This window comes from Chiloscyllium punctatum, chromosome 25 (assembly GCF_047496795.1).
Source record: "Chiloscyllium punctatum isolate Juve2018m chromosome 25, sChiPun1.3, whole genome shotgun sequence".
NCBI classification, from domain to species: domain Eukaryota; kingdom Metazoa; phylum Chordata; class Chondrichthyes; order Orectolobiformes; family Hemiscylliidae; genus Chiloscyllium; species Chiloscyllium punctatum.
In genome coordinates this window covers 31,380,390-31,398,585 of record NC_092763.1, presented here as the reverse complement: position 1 = coordinate 31,398,585, position 18,196 = coordinate 31,380,390, and the positions used below count along the sequence as shown (strand labels likewise).

At 40.9% G+C, this 18,196-nt stretch overlaps 1 protein-coding gene across 2 annotated transcripts in view; it reads right to left on the bottom strand.

Moving 5' to 3' along the window:
• The window catches only part of pof1b (POF1B actin binding protein), an 82,254-nt gene that overhangs the window by 50,085 nt on the left and 13,973 nt on the right, over positions 1–18,196 (bottom strand). Inside the window, exons 1-5 of one of the 2 annotated variants that reach the window (XM_072594918.1) lie at positions 12,802–12,897; positions 9,939–10,025; positions 7,382–7,504; positions 1,840–1,956; positions 448–600 (exon numbers count right to left, since the gene is read on the bottom strand). In XM_072594918.1, the coding sequence (XP_072451019.1) occupies positions 448–600; positions 1,840–1,956; positions 7,382–7,504; positions 9,939–10,025; positions 12,802–12,816 (495 nt within the window). In that variant the 5' untranslated portion in view covers positions 12,817–12,897. Of the gene's footprint in view, positions 1–447; positions 601–1,839; positions 1,957–7,381; positions 7,505–9,938; positions 10,026–12,801; positions 12,898–18,196 lie in introns of those variants that run through there. The other variant, XM_072594917.1, reaches the window with a different exon arrangement.

The following is an 18,196-nucleotide window of genomic DNA, read 5'->3' as shown; positions in this document are numbered from 1 at the left end:
CAGTTGGGGCAGCTAAATCCAATTGCAGATGGCATTTGCTATCTCAGACATAATCAATTGAAAGTCATACATTTTCATTCGACTATAATAAAATCTGAAGACTTCAGATCACTGAGAATGCTTTACAAGATAAAGATGTTCCTTTGCTACCTGAATTCAATTACCGCTGGATCACAGTTAGACTTCATGTAAGGTAGCACAACAACCAACCTTAATAATGGTTGTTGTAACAATAAAACATCACCATAAATACTTTCCTACCAAGTACACTGCTGAGGAGTCGTCAAAGGAACGGCTTAAATTATCCTTTCATTTTATTTCTGTTTATAGTTTAATGAATAAACCTTTTTCAGATATGAGTTATAAAATTTTAATTTTTTTTTCAATCTAACACTGCAACATGAGACAGATGACTAACAAATGTGGATTTCTATTCAAGCATTGTACCTGAGCTGCTTGAGGACTCCGCAGCCTGGCTGGTACAGGACTCCGAGGTTCTGAACCTGCAGAGCTTCTCAAATGGGTATCTTCATATTCTTGGGAAGTGACAGAACTTCGTGTGCTCCGAAAGCCCGTGTATTCACTCGGAGAGCTTAAGACCTGCAATACAAACTAGTTAAATCTTAAATTCTCCTTCGCCAAGCTTCTCTATGGAGATGTCACGTCAGTAGTCACTGGACAGATCAATCTTATTACTTCACACTTCATTTATTGGGTTCTAATTTTGATCTTCCACTTCATAAATTGTTCAAATAGCTTTTCAATAACTTTTAAGAAAATAGTTTTATTGTAATAATATAAATAAGTTTGAATCTCATAACTTCAAATAACATGAATACTCTTTCCCATTTCAAATTGAAGTTCAGACAATATCATATTTGCTGAAGAGCTATTGAAATGTAGATTATGAATACAAAAACACTCTTCAAATCATTTAAGCCAACACTATGCAAATTATGCCACATCAGGTAACAGGTGACATTGAAGTAGACTGCATGCAACCTTTCGGTATCATCATCTGAATTTTTGGAAAACAGAGTGAAGTCCCAACCCATATTTTAAAGAAATAATGCAAATTAAAGGTTTAATGCATTGACTTCATTATATTACCTTGCAGAAAGCTGAGGTCATTTGTCCTTACTTCAGAGCTGATCACAAGTTTAATAAAGAACAGAAAACTCCAGGCCTAAATTTTCTTGAAATGAAAAGGTATCTGTGACTACTTTTCACTTCCTTGTCCCACCACTGGGAGCTGGGGGGGAAATGGTTGGTTGCGGTTTGGCACATCCCAAAGCATATGGGAAGTCTGACAATTTTAGATGCACAAGCAGATACCAGGCAGCTGAAATTACTTCTTTACATGACATGCCCCATTTGAACTACGTTTCCCATTCGCAGTGTTGGATAATACAATTGTTTGGCAGTTCTCCAAGATGGGACCTATTCCTGAGAAATAGATGGAGGTCTTGCCTTAAATTGATTTTCGCTGCTCCCAGCATTAATTTGCTGTGGGACAGCCATTAGGATTGCGGTCTGACCCCCAGTCCCCCACCCACATGCCCCCCCAACCCCCAACCCTGCCCAGAACATTTTAGGTAACAGGATGGTGGAAACCAGGGTGTCCTGCAAAAATCCATTCCTACAAGAATTAAACAGTACACCTATTCAACTATACATTACCCCGCATTCCATTCAATGCTGATGGTGTACATTTAGTCATGTAAATATTGTGATAAACAATGAAAGTCACTTTTAATCTTTATTAGAATTATTGGCCAAATGACAAAAGGAGTCCTTAAGACTTTTACCAATAAATATGAAAATTTGCAATATCAATACCTGGACAGGTTGTTGTTGAACATTTTTTATGGAGTCTTGATTGTATTGGACATCCCAGTTAGTTTGAGAGTTTTGTGTGTGCTGATACCATTGGAGATCCTTTGTGGTGTTGTATGCCTATAATAGAAATGTGTGCCAGTTAGCCTTGACCTCATCAGCCCATTCAAAAATCAGATCTTGCCACTGCATACAACATCTACCTCTTGAAATTAGTATTAATGAACATTCCAAATTCAATTTCTGCAATTAACTCTTGCTCTTGATGGTGACACTGAGCTGCCTTGATAAACCAGTGCCATGCATCAGGGACACAATACTTTCAGAAAGAGACTTCTAGAATTTTAACACTAACTGTAAAGGAATAGCAATAATGAAGGAGCAGCAATATTGTTCCAAGACAGGATGGTGTGTGGCTTGGTTTGGGAGGGAGGGGATTCTTACAAGTGGGAGTGTTCCCATGCATCTTTTGCGCTTGCTCTTCTAGGTGGTAGAGTTCATGGGTTTAGAAAGTTAAAAAATATTGTCTAAGGAGCTTTGATTAGCTGCTGCAATGCATCTTGTAGACGGGACACACAGCTGCTACTGTAGATCTGTGGTGAAAGAGTGAATTGTGAAGGTAGTGGATGGCTGCCAAGCAAACAGACTTCATTGTCCTGGATGATACTGAGTTTCTTAAACATTGTTAGAGATGCATCCATCTAGGCAACTGGGGAGTATTCCATTGTAGTCTTGACTTGTAGGTGAAGGACAGGCTTTCAGAAGACAGGAGTTAATAATTCCTAACTTTTTATCATGCTCAACATTAGAGTTATGGCTGCTGACAATTTTCAACACTTCGAGATACCAAGGTTCACTTTGAACTCATGCCAATCCAGTTCAGCAGAGAGGAGATGGAAATTTCAACTTCTTCAAACTTTTATTTAAAATTCAGATAATTTCCTCATTCTTCACTTACATGGTAATATATGATAGAATGGATTCCCAACCCAATTCTAAAATTTGGCTGGTTTAGCTATTGGGTTTTCCAATTGACAGGAGATCCATTCTGTCAGGTCAATAAAGGTGCTCTATTGTGTCCAAAGCTATAATTTAGTAGGGTATCCATATTGCACTATATTTCATAATATTTTCAGACTTCACATGTCGGAAAGTTAAAAGTAGGAACCATCTGTACCCTTAATTCACTGAACAGAACTTTGTGAATTTACACCTTCTGATTACTAAGAGCTATAAATAGACTATCAACTTCTTTAACATGATAAAAACTGATCACAGATACAAAGATGTTTGCCTATATTTTTAGAACATAGAAAAAATACAGCGCAGTACAGGCCCTTTGGCCCTCGATGTTGCGCCGATCAAAGCCCACCTAACCCACACTAGCCCACTATCCTCCATATGCCTATCCAATGCCCGTTTAAATGCCCATAAAGAGGGAGAGTCCACCACTGCTACTGGCAGGGCATTCCATGAACTCACGACTCGCTGAGTAAAGAATCTACCCCTAACATCTGTCCTATATCTACCCCCCCTTAATTTAAAGCTATGCCCCCTAGTAACAGCTGACTCCATACGTGGAAAAAGGTTCTCATGGTCAACCCTATCTAAACCCCTAATCATCTTGTACACCTCTATTAAGTCACCCCAAAACCTTCTTTTCTCCAATGAAAACAGCCCCAATTGCCTCAGCCTTTCCTCATACGATCTTCCTACCATACCAGGCAACATCCTGGTAAACTTCCTCTGCACCCGTTCCAGTGCCTCCACATCCTTCCTATAGTATGGCGACCAAAACTGCACACAATACTCCAGATGCGGCCACACCAGAGTCTTATACAACTGCAACATGACCTCAGGACTCCGGAACTCAATTCCTCTACCAGTAAAAGCCAGTATGCCATATGCCTTCTTCACAGCACTATTTACCTGGGTGGCAACTTTCAGAGATCTGTGTACATGGACACCAAGATCCCTCTGCTCATCCACACTACCAAGTATCCGACCATTAGCCCAGTACCCCATCTTCTTGATACTCTTACCAAAGTGAATCACTTCACCCTTACCTACATTGAACTCAATTTGCCACCTTTCTGCCCAGCTCTGCAGCTTATCTATATCCCGCTGTAACCTGCCACGTTCTTCCTCACTGTCAACAACTCCACCGACTTTCGTATCATTCGCAAACTTGCTCATCCAACCTTCTAGCCCCTCCTCCAGGTCATTTATAAAAATGACAAACAGCAATGGTCCCAAAACAGATCCTCGCGGAACACCACTAATAACTGCACTCAAAGATGAACCTTTACCATCAACTACTACCCTCTGTCTTCTTCCAGCCAGCCAATTCCTAATCCAAACCTCCAACTCACCCTCAATGCCATACCTCCGTATTTTTTGCAGTAACCGATCATGGTGAACCTTATCAAACGCCTTACTAAAATCCATATACACCACATCTCCCGCTTTACCTTCGTCCACCTCCTTAGCCACCTTCTCAAAAGAATTCAATAAGGTTTGTGAGGCACGACCTGCCCTTCACAAAACCATGCTGACTATCCTTGATCACATTATTCCTATCCAGATGTTCATAAATCCTATCCCTTACAATTCTCTCTAAGACTTTGCCCACAACAGAAGTGAGGCTCACTGGCCTATAGTTTCTAGGGTTATCCCTACTCCCCTTCTTGAACAAGGGAACCACATTTGCTATCCTCCAGTCTTCTGGCACTATTCCTGTAGACAACGAGGACATAAAAATCAAGGCCAATGGCTCTGCAATCTCCTCCCTTGCTTCCCAGAGAATCCTAGGATAAATGCCATCAGGCCCAGGGGACTTATCTATTTTCACCCTTTCCAGAATTTCCAACACCTCTTCCCTACATACCTCAAAGCCATCCATTCTAATTAATTATGACTCAATATTCACATCGGCAACAATGTCCTGTTCCTGAGTGAATACTGACAAAAAGTATTCATTCAGTGTCTCCCCAATCTCTTCAGCCTCCACACGCAACTTCCCACTACTATCCCTGACTGGACCTATTCCTACCCTAGTCATTCTTTTATTCCTAACATACCTATAGAAAGCCTTTGGGTTTTCCCTAATCCTACCAACTAAGGACTTTTCATGTCCCCTCCTTGCTGCTCTTAGCTCTCTCTTCAGATCCTTCCTGGCTACCTTATAACTCTCAATCGCCCCAACTGAACCTTCACACCTCATCTTTACATAGGCTACCCTCTTCCCTTTAACAAGGGATTCTAATTCCTTATTAAACCACGGCTCCCTCACACGACCCTTTCCTCCCTGCCTGACAGGTACATACTTATCAAGGACACTTAATAGTTGCTCCTTGAGCAAGCTCCACATATCAATTGCACCCTTCCCTTGAAGCCTACGTTTCCAAGCCACGCATCCTAAGTCATGCCTCACCGCATCATAATTTCCCTGCCCCCAGCTATAACTCTTGCCCTGCAGTGCACACTTATCCCTCTCCATCACTAGAGTAAAAGTCACCGAATTGTGGTCACTGCCCCCGAAGTGCTCACCTACCTCCAATTCTAACACCTGGCCTGATTCGTTACCCAGAACCAAATCCAGTATGGCCTCACCTCTTGTTGGCCTGTCTACATATTGTGTCAGGAAACCCTCCTGCACACATTGGACAAACACTGACCCATCTAACGTACTCGAGCTGTAGCTTTCCCAGTCAATATCAGGAAAGTTAAAGTCCCCCATAACAACCACCCTATTACTTTCACACTTCTCCTGAATCATCCTCGCAATCCTTTCTTCTACATCTCTAGGACTATTAGGAGGCCTGTAGAAAACTCCTAACAAGGTGACCTCACCTTTCCTATTTCTAACCTCAGCCCAAACTACCTCAGATGGCGAGTCTTCATCCATCGTCCTTTCTACTGCTGTAATACTGTCTTTGACAAGCAATGCCACACCTCCCCCTCTTTTACCCCCACCTCTGACCCTACTAAAACATTTAAACCCTGGAACCTGCAACAGCCAATCCTGTCCCTGTTCTACCCATGTCGCCGTAATAGCCACAACATCGAAGTCCCAGGTACCAACCCACACTGCAAGTTCACCTACCTTATTTCGTATACTTCTTGCATTGAAGTATACACACTTCAAGCCACTTTCCTGTTTACAGGCACCCTCCTTTGAGATTGATGCCATGTTCCTAATCTCCCTACACTCCAGGTCCTGCACCCTAAAGCTACAGTCTAGGTTCCCATGCCCCTGCAGAGTTAGTTTAAACCCCCCCCAAAGAGCACTAGCAAACCTCCTCCCAAGGATACTGGTGCCCCTCAGGTTCAGGTGTAGACCATCCTGTTTATAGAGGTCCCACCTTCCCTAGAAAGAACCCCAGTTATCCAGATACCGGAATCCCTCCCTCCTGCACCATCCCTGTAGCCATGCATTTAACTGTTCTCTCTCCCTATTCCTTGATTCTCTATCACGTGGCACGGGTAACAAACCAGAGACAACAACTCTGTTTGTTCTAACTCTGAGCTTCCAACCTAGCTCCCTGAAAGCCTGTCTAACATCCTCAGCACTCCTCCTACCTATGTCATTGGTGCCAATGTGGACCACAATTTCGGGCTGCTCCCCCTCCCCGTTAAGGGCCTGGAAAACACGATCAGAGACATCACGTACCCTTGCACCTGGGAGGCAACATACTAAACGTGAGTCGCTCTCGCCCCCACAAACTGCCTATCTGTGCTCTGAACTATCGAATCCCCAATAACTATTGCTCTGCTCTTCTCCACCCTTCCCTTCTGAGCAACGGGGACAGGCTCCGTGCCAGAGGCCTGAACCCCATTGCTTACCCCTGGTAAGTCGTCCCCCTCACAAGTATCCAAAACGTATTTTGTACTGAATAATGTGTTTTAATGGCAATTTCCTTCATTAAAATCTTAATAGCCATGTGAACTGCAATTAGTTTATGAACCTGTTGAAGAAAAGACTAAATATTGATTGACCAAAGTGTTTATACGTGATGCCATAATAAAAACACACGCTATAATTTTGACAACAATATACTGTAAGGGCATTTTCTCTTTAGCAAACTTGGCTATAATCTTTGTCTATTGTTCTTTGGTACACTAGATTGTGTCCATTCTAAAAGAACTTTTATTCATACTTTATCTCAATAACAAAATAAATTTACAAAAATCATGAGTGTTGTTGGGATCATGGGTTGCTTGCAGGTGTGTGAAAGCGGGGAAGAAAGATAGACTGGCTTCAGTCTTACAACTGAATGCAACAAAGTGCAACCCATTCAGAGGAATGAGTAAAAACAATTCGAAGGACAATTTTAAATAGATCAATCCATGCAAGAACAACATAGCTACAACTAAACTAATTTAATTATTTCATTTTATTATAAAAGATACAAATGAATGGAAGAAACAAATATTGAAAATTATTATGTTGTTTTCTACTATTTCCAGGAGAATGATAAAGATATTAATAGGTTCTATGCCAGCATGGTAATTAAATGGACAATCACATTATGATCATTCTTACCTGTGTAGGAGTGTTAGGCTCAAATGTCACATAGGTTTTATGCACTATAACTTCTGAATCTTTGGGAATATTTAATCCTTTCATGCTTTGAGCGAGTACATATTGATGCTGTCTGTTCTGTATCTGCACCAGAAATAAATAGCAATGTAGATAAGATTTTAAAATGAAGAACTAGACCTCTGATGTGCTGACAGCACAGCACGGCATGGGGCTTTAGCAGCTCAGTCATGGGGACACCATCACGCATCACCCAATCAAAAGAAGAAAAAAAGTCAAAGGAAAAAAAGAGAAAATTTGCATTTAAAAGCACTTTTTGCATCTTTAAAACTGTCACAAATCATTAATAACCAATCTATTGGCTTACAGTATATGGAACGATTCAAAATATATCAGCAGGATAGGTTTCACTAGATATAATACCTCTTCTCGTGCTTTTATGCATGTGTAACTCCCTGATAATATCAAAAGCAAAGCAGTGACTCCAAATTAGTTAAGCAAATGGTTCAACATTTTGTTTTGAAGACAGATTAGTTATAAATCTAGATTTTGAATCAAATAAAAAGTTGTCCATTTTCTGTGTGGGTATACAGCACAGTACACCCATGGCATTCTCCCAAATGGCATCAGTATGAATTCACATAATTAGGGTATTCACTCTGCTAATAAACCACAAGGTCTGGGTAACGAAATTCTGAAAGTAATTGAAGGCTGAGGCTCAATTATATGATGGAAAATTAGTTTGAATAAAAATAAAACTGCAACACGATATCTTTTATTTAGTGTGCCCTACAAAGAGAGCAGAACCTCTGAGAAATCTATCAGTTAATAAAGGGACCTTGCTGTAGCCTGTTCTACTTTAACCAACTTACCTTGGTGCTGAAATTTCCCTGGATGAAATGATGGTCCTATTCAGGTGCAGGCACTTCTTTGGACAAATCTATCTACTGGACAGAACTAACCACTAAATACCTAAACAAAAACCTGCATTTATAAGGCATTGTCAATGTAGCAAATAATATAATGTAATCCTATATGTTTCAGCTCACTTCTATTATGATCCTCAATTTAGCATGTTGCTTCCCACTGCCCATCAGAAATCAGTCCCCCATCCCTATGCTGAAGTCTGCCAGCCTGACCCCAAGCCAAACTCTGGGGTTACCTCTGTGCTTGGCTCCACTCTTTCTCTTCACCGAGAACAACCTGTTGTCCTGGTGCTGCAGCGAGATACCTCCTGGCAATTTAATTGACCAGTGGCTGTCAGAGACAGGATCTCTTCCAGGCTGAGGCCTAAATGCAATTAACAGCCTAACAGAAGTTAGATTGCTATGGGGTGGATGCAGCCTGCCGAGTGGAAATGGGCTCACCAGCAAACTTTAGGCTAGAAGAGCAATGCCACCACCTCTGCATAACTTTCCCCATATAATCTCCAAACAATTGAACAGGTAGGTGGAATTTCATGGAAGTAACAGATACTTTTATACTTTCACATTGGTGGAAAATCATTTACAATTTGTATTGGCATGGAAATGGCAACATAATTCTGGATTCGAGCACTGAACAAAACTTAAAGCCAGTGTTTTATGAGAAAGAGATATTCTCTCCTTTGGGCAATCACTGGGAAGTAAAGTTTCATGTATTTCTTTGATAAGTAAAATGCAAAGTGGGCTTTGCTCTTGGAAGCTATGGCTCACAATCTCAGAGAACTCATCTCTGTCGAATACCGTATTGTAGGGTAACCAGTCCCTTAAGCAGAATTGAAGATATGCAACTATCGTTTACAACTTTGGTGTCATATTTAACCATGATCTGAGCTTCCAGCAACTTCTCCATATCATCTACTTTCCCACTTCCATCTCTGTAAATTTGAGATCATCCAAAACCATGCTGTCCAAGTCTTAACTCACACTAAAACCGATTCACCTATTCATTCCTCTGCTTGTTGACTGGCTGCCAATTAAGCAATGGCTTGATCTTTAAAATTCTCACCCTTCAATTAAAATGGTGTATGATCTAACCTCTCCCTTTCTCCAAGCCCATAATCCTCAGATAACCATGTTTCTCTAATTCTGGCCTCTTGATTTTAATCATTTTGTGGTTGGTGTCCATGACTTCAGCTGCCAAGGCCCCAATGCTTTCAACTTTCCTGCTTAAACTTCCCTTCCTTTCTACTTCTCTTTGCTTAAATGAAAATAATCTCTTTAAAAACCTCCCCCTTTAACCAAGTTTTTGCTTATCTGAGCCACACAAAGATATTAAGACAGTGTCACATTTTGTTTTTGGCTTGCATCGGAATACTTTAACACATTGAAAGTGTTATATAAATACAAAATTGTTCATGAGGGAACTACTGCAATAGAAATTCTCTACTCAGTAAATTGTATAAAAACTTGAACAAATAAGAATTGGTGTTAGATTAAACTTTATTTCATTATTCCACATGGCTATCATTAAGTCAATTAGGATTAAAGCAGACACTGTTGTATAAATTTTAAAATAGTACAAATGTCTAGGTAGTAACAGGTTGTGTCTGGACAAGCTTGTAAAACTGATCACATACCTCTGAGGGGTTTGACAGCCCACCTTGCCGTATGATAGACTGTTCATAATTCATATCGTTCACCTTCCGATATTGTTGCTGACCATCCTATGCAAAAAGATATACATTAGATAAATCTAAGATTGTTCAGCGAGGCAACACCCTGCTTTGAAAGGATTATGGCATCAGTGCTTTTTTTAAAAAAAAATCATATTTAGTGTACATTGTCACAACGAGCTAGAGCTGAGATATAAAAGGATTGACCAGCAAAAGACAATTGCAGATAAGTGGCACAATAACATGGAATTTCAGCACGACACTCAACCTTAGTGGCTTCCAATTTGGCCAGTTCAATGTTAGTCAGCATGTGGTGGAATAGGCATGGGGCGGGGGGGTTGGTAGTTTTGGTTACTGAGGTCCACAAGAGGTGACAATGGGACTTGGAATATTCTTGCTCACTTTTTTGATACAGGACGACATCTTTTAGCACAGTGGTTGCACTCTCCCTCTGGGCCAGAAGCTCCTGAGTCCCATTCCAGGACTTAGAGTCATATAGATGTACAGCATAAAAACAGACCCTTCAGTCCAACTTGTCCGTGCCGACCATATATCCTAACCTAATCTAGTTCCATTTGCCAGAACTTGGCCCATATCCCTCTAAGCCCTTCCTATTCATTTACCCTGATGTCTTTTAAATGCTGTAATTGTACTAGCCTCCACAACCTCCTCTGGCAGCTCAATCCATCTATGTGAAAAAGTTACCCCTTAGGTCCCTTTAATATCTTTCCCCTCTCACCCTAAACCTATGCCCTCTAATTCTGAACTCCCCCACCCAGGGAAAACACTTTGTCCATTTATCCTATCCATGCCCCTCATGGTTTTATAAACCTCTATAAAGGTAACCCCTCAGCTTCTGATGCTCCAGGGAAAACAGCCCCAGCCTATTTAGCCTCTCCCTATAGCTCAAATCCTCCAAACCTGGCAACATTCTTGTAAATCTTTTCTGAACCCTTTCAAGTTTCACAACATACTTCTGATAAGGAGACCAGAATTGCATGCAATATTCCAAAAGTTGCCTAACCAATATCCTGTACAGCCACAACATATCCTCCCAACTCCTATGCTCAATGCTCTGATAAATATAGGAAAGCATACTTCTTCACTATCCTATCTACCTGCAACTCTACTTTCAAGGAACTATGAACCTGCACTCCAAGGTCTCTTTGTTCAGCAACACTCCTTAGGACCATTAAGTGTGTAAGTCCTGCTAAGATTTGCTTTTCCAAAATGCAACACCTCACATTTATCTAAAGTAAACTCCACCTGCCATTCCTCAGCCCATTGGCTCATCTGTTGTACTCTGAGATAACCTTCGCTGTCCACTGTACCTCCAATTTTGGTGTTATCTGCATACTCCTATGTTCACATCCAAATATACCTCCTATGGTCACATCCAAATCATTTGGGGTAGCATGGTGGCTCGGTGGTTAGCACTGCTGCCTCACAGCACCAGGGACGTGGGTTCAATTCCTGTCTCGGGTGACTGTCTGTGTGGAGTTTGCACATTCTCCCAGTGTGTGCGTGGGTTTCCTCCCACGCAATCCAAAGATGTGCAGGTCAGATGAATTGGCCATGCTAAATTGTCCATAGTGTTAGGTGCATTAGTCAGGGGTAAATATAGGGTAGGGGAATTGGTCTGGGTGGATTACTTTTCGGAGGATCGGTGTGGACGTGTTAGCCCAAAGGGCCTGTTTACATACTGTAGGGAATCTAATCTAATTTACATAAATGACAAAAAACAGTGGACCCAGCATCAGTCCTTGTGGCACAGACCTTCCATGCCCAACAGACTGGAGGCATGTTTGCAATGTGGTGCTGATTGTCAGTCTGTAAAGATCCTTCCAACATTCCTGATGGCATATGATGACAGTAAAGTAGTTTCCTAATCAGCCAACCTGCCAAAGGCAATGGCAAACTGTTGTGAGGTCACACTGGGGGTCCAATCCAATGCAAGTCCATGATACCTCTCCCCATAAATCAAGAACTAGAGAAATGGCAGGCAGGTATAAGAACAACCATGATAGAAGCTATCAGGGTACCTGCCTCTCAGTCAGGTGTGTGCTTGGTGCAGATGTGTAGCATACATACCCATATCTTGAGGACAGATGATTATATATTCTTATCGATCGTAGCGGATACACTACTATTTTATCGAAAGCATTACAATTAAAAATCTGACAGACAGACAGACAGACAGACAGACAGACAGACAGACAATCTGGTTAGCAACATTACAAAGACAATTAGTACAAAAGGAGATATTAGTACGAATACATTTATTTATAAATTCCTCTAATGTTAGGTTTCCTCAAGTATTAACAACACAAATTCAACTTCAAACTGAGGTCTTGTACCTCAGCCCTATTACTGATATTGATTACAAACAAGAAAAATCACGAACTTAGATAATCCAATTTGAGTGTATTAACTATAATCAAACAATAAACTATTTCATTCAACCGGTGATGTGTTTTTATACTGGAAAACAAATATACAAATAAAAATATCAAAGCTTGTTTCACAGAGATCACGGAATCTTTGAGGAAAGATGGAGTCCGTTTCCCACATCTTATCCTGTGTTTTTTCCAGCAAATTTCCCCATCTAATGATTCAAATTAGTTATTTAAATTCTCCTTTAAGAATGCAATTCTTTCTATTTCAGTTATTTAGTGTATTAGTTCATCAGCAGCTTATATTTGGGCTGCAATTGAATCCTCAAAGCCTTTACTAAGGACTGTTGCTAACTCGTATCTAAGAAGCTCAATTCTGAGTAGTGATTTGTTCAAGAGTTCAATGCAAAGCTCATTTCTAACAGAACACTTACCCTTAACTCACACATGTTCAACACTTTTTTTTACTTCATTCTGTTGCAGCAAGAACCTTCAGCTGCAATCTATTAACAGTCCTTCAACCATTTCCATGCAATACTCTGTGTGAATGATCAGTTTATGGATAGCTCTGTACTGTGGCTTCATGCTCACTGAGGACTTGACTGAGCAGGTCCAAATTCATTTCACATAGTTCCACCCTTACACTTAATAGACCGAGAAGACTTCATTCCCATCAATATTCCCAAGATTAAAGAGATCAAAGTACAGAACTCACTGCATCACCCTAGACATTTGTTATGTTTTACATAGTCACAAACAACAGTCTTGCTGTTTAAAAAAAAAAATCAGCCTTGTTTGTACATTTTAAAAGCCCAGGTATTTGCTGAATCCCACACCTAGTTGAAACAGAAAACTGGCTAGACAACTTCCAATTCGCAGCAACCAGGCATTCACTTGCAATTTCATCAGCCACAGTCTCTGCACACAGTAAAGTTACTTTCTCCTCAAAAGACTGAAGTTAAAAGGTGTCTGTAACAAGCAATACTGGTTCAATGCTGTAGAGAGTGGCAACACCGACTGAAGTATTAAGATAATGCTATTGGCTTCTTCTGACCCTTAATTCCTATCATTTTTCATGAGATAGCAGCCATAGTATATAGAACCTAGCAAGAAATGCACCTAAACTGGCACGAGGTCAAAGAGCTCCATTGAATATGTATTATATGAGAAAATAAAAGACTTTTGTGTAGGATGTTATCAAGAACAGAAGAGAAGTCATGATAAATCAGACAGGAGTGGTCAGGCAATTTTTTTTAAAAAACTTGTTTTTTTAAATGCCTTTGAGTCTGAAAGGGAGTGGTCTGTTAAAGAAATCCGTAGTTTCGAAGGCATGGGAAAATATTTTCTGGAATCGTTGATTACATCATAACTATTAATTTTAACACAACAGCAATGCCAAATTTGGAGCTCAAGAGCTATTGGAGATATTTGAGTGAGCGAAGAATGTTAGCTAGGTCACATGAGAAGGATCCGTGAGATCTTTTACATCCCTTATGGGCAGATGAACCTTCCATTAAATTCTTCATCTGAAAGAGTTCTCTTCTGATAATGCAACACTTCCTTAGTACTGCACTTAAGTCTCAGATTAGATTAGGTGCTCAAGAAGCAGGCCTTACACCATACTGTAATGATCACATCAAAAGAATGCTTACAATTGAACCAAGCGAAAAACTTCAAAAACAAACCAACACTGAAAATGCAACTTGCAACAGAATAGTGCATTTAAATATCCCAATGTGAGACACAGAGGTGTAATCAAAGAGTGATGCCAAACATGGAATTATTAAAATGCATGACTAAAGATTTAGTTAAAAATCACAACACCAGGTTATAGTCCAACAGATTTATTTGGAAGCACTAACTTTCAGAGCGACGCTCCTTTATCAGGTGGTTGTGGAGGACAATTGTCAGACACAGAATTTATAGCAAATGTTTACAGTGTGATGTAACTGAAATTATACATTGAATAATACCTTAATTGTTTGTTGAGGCTTTCATCTGTTCGAACATACCCCAGTCCAACACCGGCATCTCCAAAGATTTGGTGAAAGAGATGGGACTTAAAGTCTTAAATAACTACTAAGTTGCCAGATTAGGTTTGGTTTAATATCGTATATATTCATAAACGACTGTATTATCCATAAAATGGCATTTTCCAGTGCAGCACTGAAAGATTAGCCAAGATTAAGTGCTCAGCTTTGCAGCAAGACTGAAGATTACAATGGTCTGACTGAGGAAATAGTGTAGAAAAGAGCTGCTTTGTTATTTAGGGACAGAAGTTTACAATTACAAATAAATTCTCGATTCATGGGGAATCCTGCCCAACTGGCTCAATTTCTCAGATGCCTTCGCCACACCCCCACCCATCCTACCTGCTTCCTCCTGTTCCATCTGTAACTTTAGGGGCAATGGATGAGCCATTGGGCAGGGTCTGCTCTCACCTCAATTCAGGCCTCTAGGTGATAGGTTAATGGCCAATTGCCAGCCAACCACAATTCTGAGATTGGTGGAAGGAAGTCAAGGATGGCGCAGAAGCCCAGCAGGTTATCCTGCTCAGGCAATAAATGAGAAGACCACTCCTGTGAGCCCCCTTGCTCTGGTTAGTAACCCTCCCCACCCCTCACTGTCTTCTACACCCCAGCAAGTAAAAGAGAACACTTTATTTGTCTGTACTTAACTGATTTAGATCAACCTAATATTCACCAACTTGCTCTCTATTACTGACTGTGGGAAGCAGGAGGGACAAATAATCATGACTATTGTCAAGGTGGGGATATTTCAGTCTATCTTGACTATGTAATCTCTTCCCCTGAGAACTTTCATCTTTACCAGTGCAAAAGAAAAACCAAAGGAATCATAAGGGAAGGCGATGGTCTAGTGGTATTATCAGTGGGCTATTAATCCAGTAACTCAGGTAATATTCTGGGGAGCTGGGTTCAAATCTCCTACAATAGATGGTATAATTTGAATTCCATTTAATAAACAAAAAATATGGAATTAAGAGTCTAATCATGAGCATGAGTCAATTGCCTAGCCAGTTACACCCTCATCCAGTGAACAACTAAATTATGAGTAACATTTTTTTCCAAACACACATGCTGCTAGATTCTAGAATGCGCCACAGCATTGGAGCCAGGTTGAATCTTAGCTGTTGAAAGAGAATTGAGAATTCAACAGTTATCAGCAGAGAAAATAAATTGCAGAAAAAAAGACAAGGGTGTAGATTTAGCTGAATTGCTCTTGCAGAGATCCAGCACAGATTTAATGGGCCACGTGACCTTCTGTAAATTATTCTATGATTCAATCATCGATCTTCTTCATGAAGGCAAATGAAAATGATTTCATTCCATAAGACTTTTTAAGAACATTTCCACATCTTGAGATTCAAAGGCTAAAATTCCTCACTTCACACACACAGGGATTATTGTTCCACAAATAAGGTTAAAGAGAATCCCAAGGTATTCTAAATATACATTAAAAACAAACGGATAACTTGGGAGAAAGTAGGATCACTTAAGGATAAAGAAGGGAGCTTGTGCTTGAAGGCTGAAGATGTGGGTGAGATCCTAAATGAGTAATTTGCATCAGTAACAAGCTCGACACCACCCAGGATAAAGCAGCCCACTTGATTGGTAACATGTTCACAAGCATTCACTCCTCCACCACTGAAGCTCTGTTTTCTTGATCTCAAAATGCAGATTAGCATGCTCCACACAAATCTCACTATCCTTTATATTCTTCTTCTGGGCGACTAGAATCAGATTCCCTACAGTGTGGAAACAGGCCCTTCGGCCCAACAAGTCCACACTGACACTCTGAAGAGTAACCCATCCATACACACTCCCCTACCCTATTACTCCACATTTACCCCAACTAATGCACCTAACTGACACATCCCTGAACACTATGGGCTATTTAGCATAGCCAATTCACCCAAACTGCACATATTTCGAATGTGGGAGGAAACCCATGCAGACACAGAGAACGTGCAAACTCCACACAGACAGTTTGCACATTCTCCATGCCTGCGTGGGTTTCCTCCGGGTGCTCCGGGTTCCTCAAATAATCCAAAGATTTGCCGGTCAGGAAGTCCAGAATTAGAGGACATAGGTTTAGGGTGAGAGGGGAAAGATATAAAAGAGACCTACCAGGCAACTGTTTCCACACAGAGGGTGGTATGCGTATGGAATGAGCTGCCAGAGAAAGTGGTGGAGGCTGGTACAATTGCAACATTTTAAATTGCAACTTTTAGCACCAGAAGTATCTGAAATAAGGTAGGTGAGCTTGCAGCATGGATAGGTACCTAGGACTTCGAGGTTGTGGCCATTTCGGAGACATGGATAGAGCAGGGTGAGGAATGGATGTTGCAGGTTGCAGGGTTTAGATCTTTCATTAAGAACAGGCAAGGCGGTAAACGAGGGGGAGGCATGGCCTTGTTAGTCAAGGATAGTATAACGGTGGCTGAGAGAACGTTTGATGAGGACTCGTCTACTGAGGTAGTGTGGGCTGAGGTTAGAAACAGGAGAGGAGAGGTCACATTGCTTGGAGTATTTTTTATAGGCCTCCGCAGAGTTCCAGGGAGGTGGAAGAGAGGATTAGCAAAATTATTCTGGGTAGGAGTGAAAGGAACAGGATGGTCATTATGGGGACTTTAACTTTCTTATTGACTGGAAATCCTATAACTCCAGTATGTCAGATGGATCAGTTTTTGTCCAATGTGTACAGGAGGGTTTCCTGACACAGTATGCCAAAGGGCCGACAAGAGGGGAGGCCACACTGGATCTGGTGCTAGGTAATGAACCAGGCCAGGTGTTTGATTTAGTTGTAGGTGAGCACTTTGGAGGGAGTGACCATCATTCAGTTACGTTTAATTTAGCGATGGAAAGGGATAGGTACATGTCACAGGTGAAGAGTTATTGATGGGATAAGGGCAATTATAATGCGATTAGGCAAGAATTAGGATACATAGAATGGGGTAGCAAAATGCAGGGGATGCATACAATGGAAATGTGGAGGTAGTTTAAGGAACAGATATTGCGTGTCCTTAATAGGGATTTCCCTATAACACACAGGGAGGAAGTGATTAGGTAAGGGAACTGTGGTTTACAACAGAAATTGCATCTCTTGTTACGAAGAAGAAGGAGGCTTGTGTGTTGATGAGGCAAGATGGTTCAGATGAGGCGAGGGAGAGTTACAGATCAGCTAGAAAGGATTTAAAGAGAGAGAGAGTTAAGAAGAGCAAAGAGAGGACACGAGCAGTCTTTAGCAAATAGAATAAAGGAGAACCCTAAAGCTTTCTATCGGTATGTGAGGAATAAAAGGATGATTAGGCTAGGAATAAGGCCAATCAAAGACAGAAGTGGAAAGTTGAGTGTGGACCCTGTGGAGATCGGAGAGGTGCTAAATGAACATTTCTCATCACTCAGGAAAAGGAGAATATTGTCGAGAAGAATGAGGTACGAGATATTAGACTGGAAAGGATCGAGGTTAGTTACGCACAGGTGTTATCAATTCTAGGAGTGAAAGTAGACAAGTCCCCTGGGCCAGATGGGATTTATCTGAGGATTCTCAGGGAAGCTAGGGAGAAGATAGCAGAGCCTTTGGCTTTGATATTTGAGTTGTCATTGTCTATAGGTTTAGTACTAGAGGACTGGAGGATTGCAAATGTTGTGCCCTTGTTCAAGAAGGGCAGCAGAGATGACTCAGCTGATTATCGACCAGTAAGCCTTATGTCTATTGTAGGAAAGGTTTTGGAAAGGATTATAAGAGAGAAGATTTATCATCATCTAGCAAGCAACAATTTCATTTCAGATAGTCAATATGGTTTCG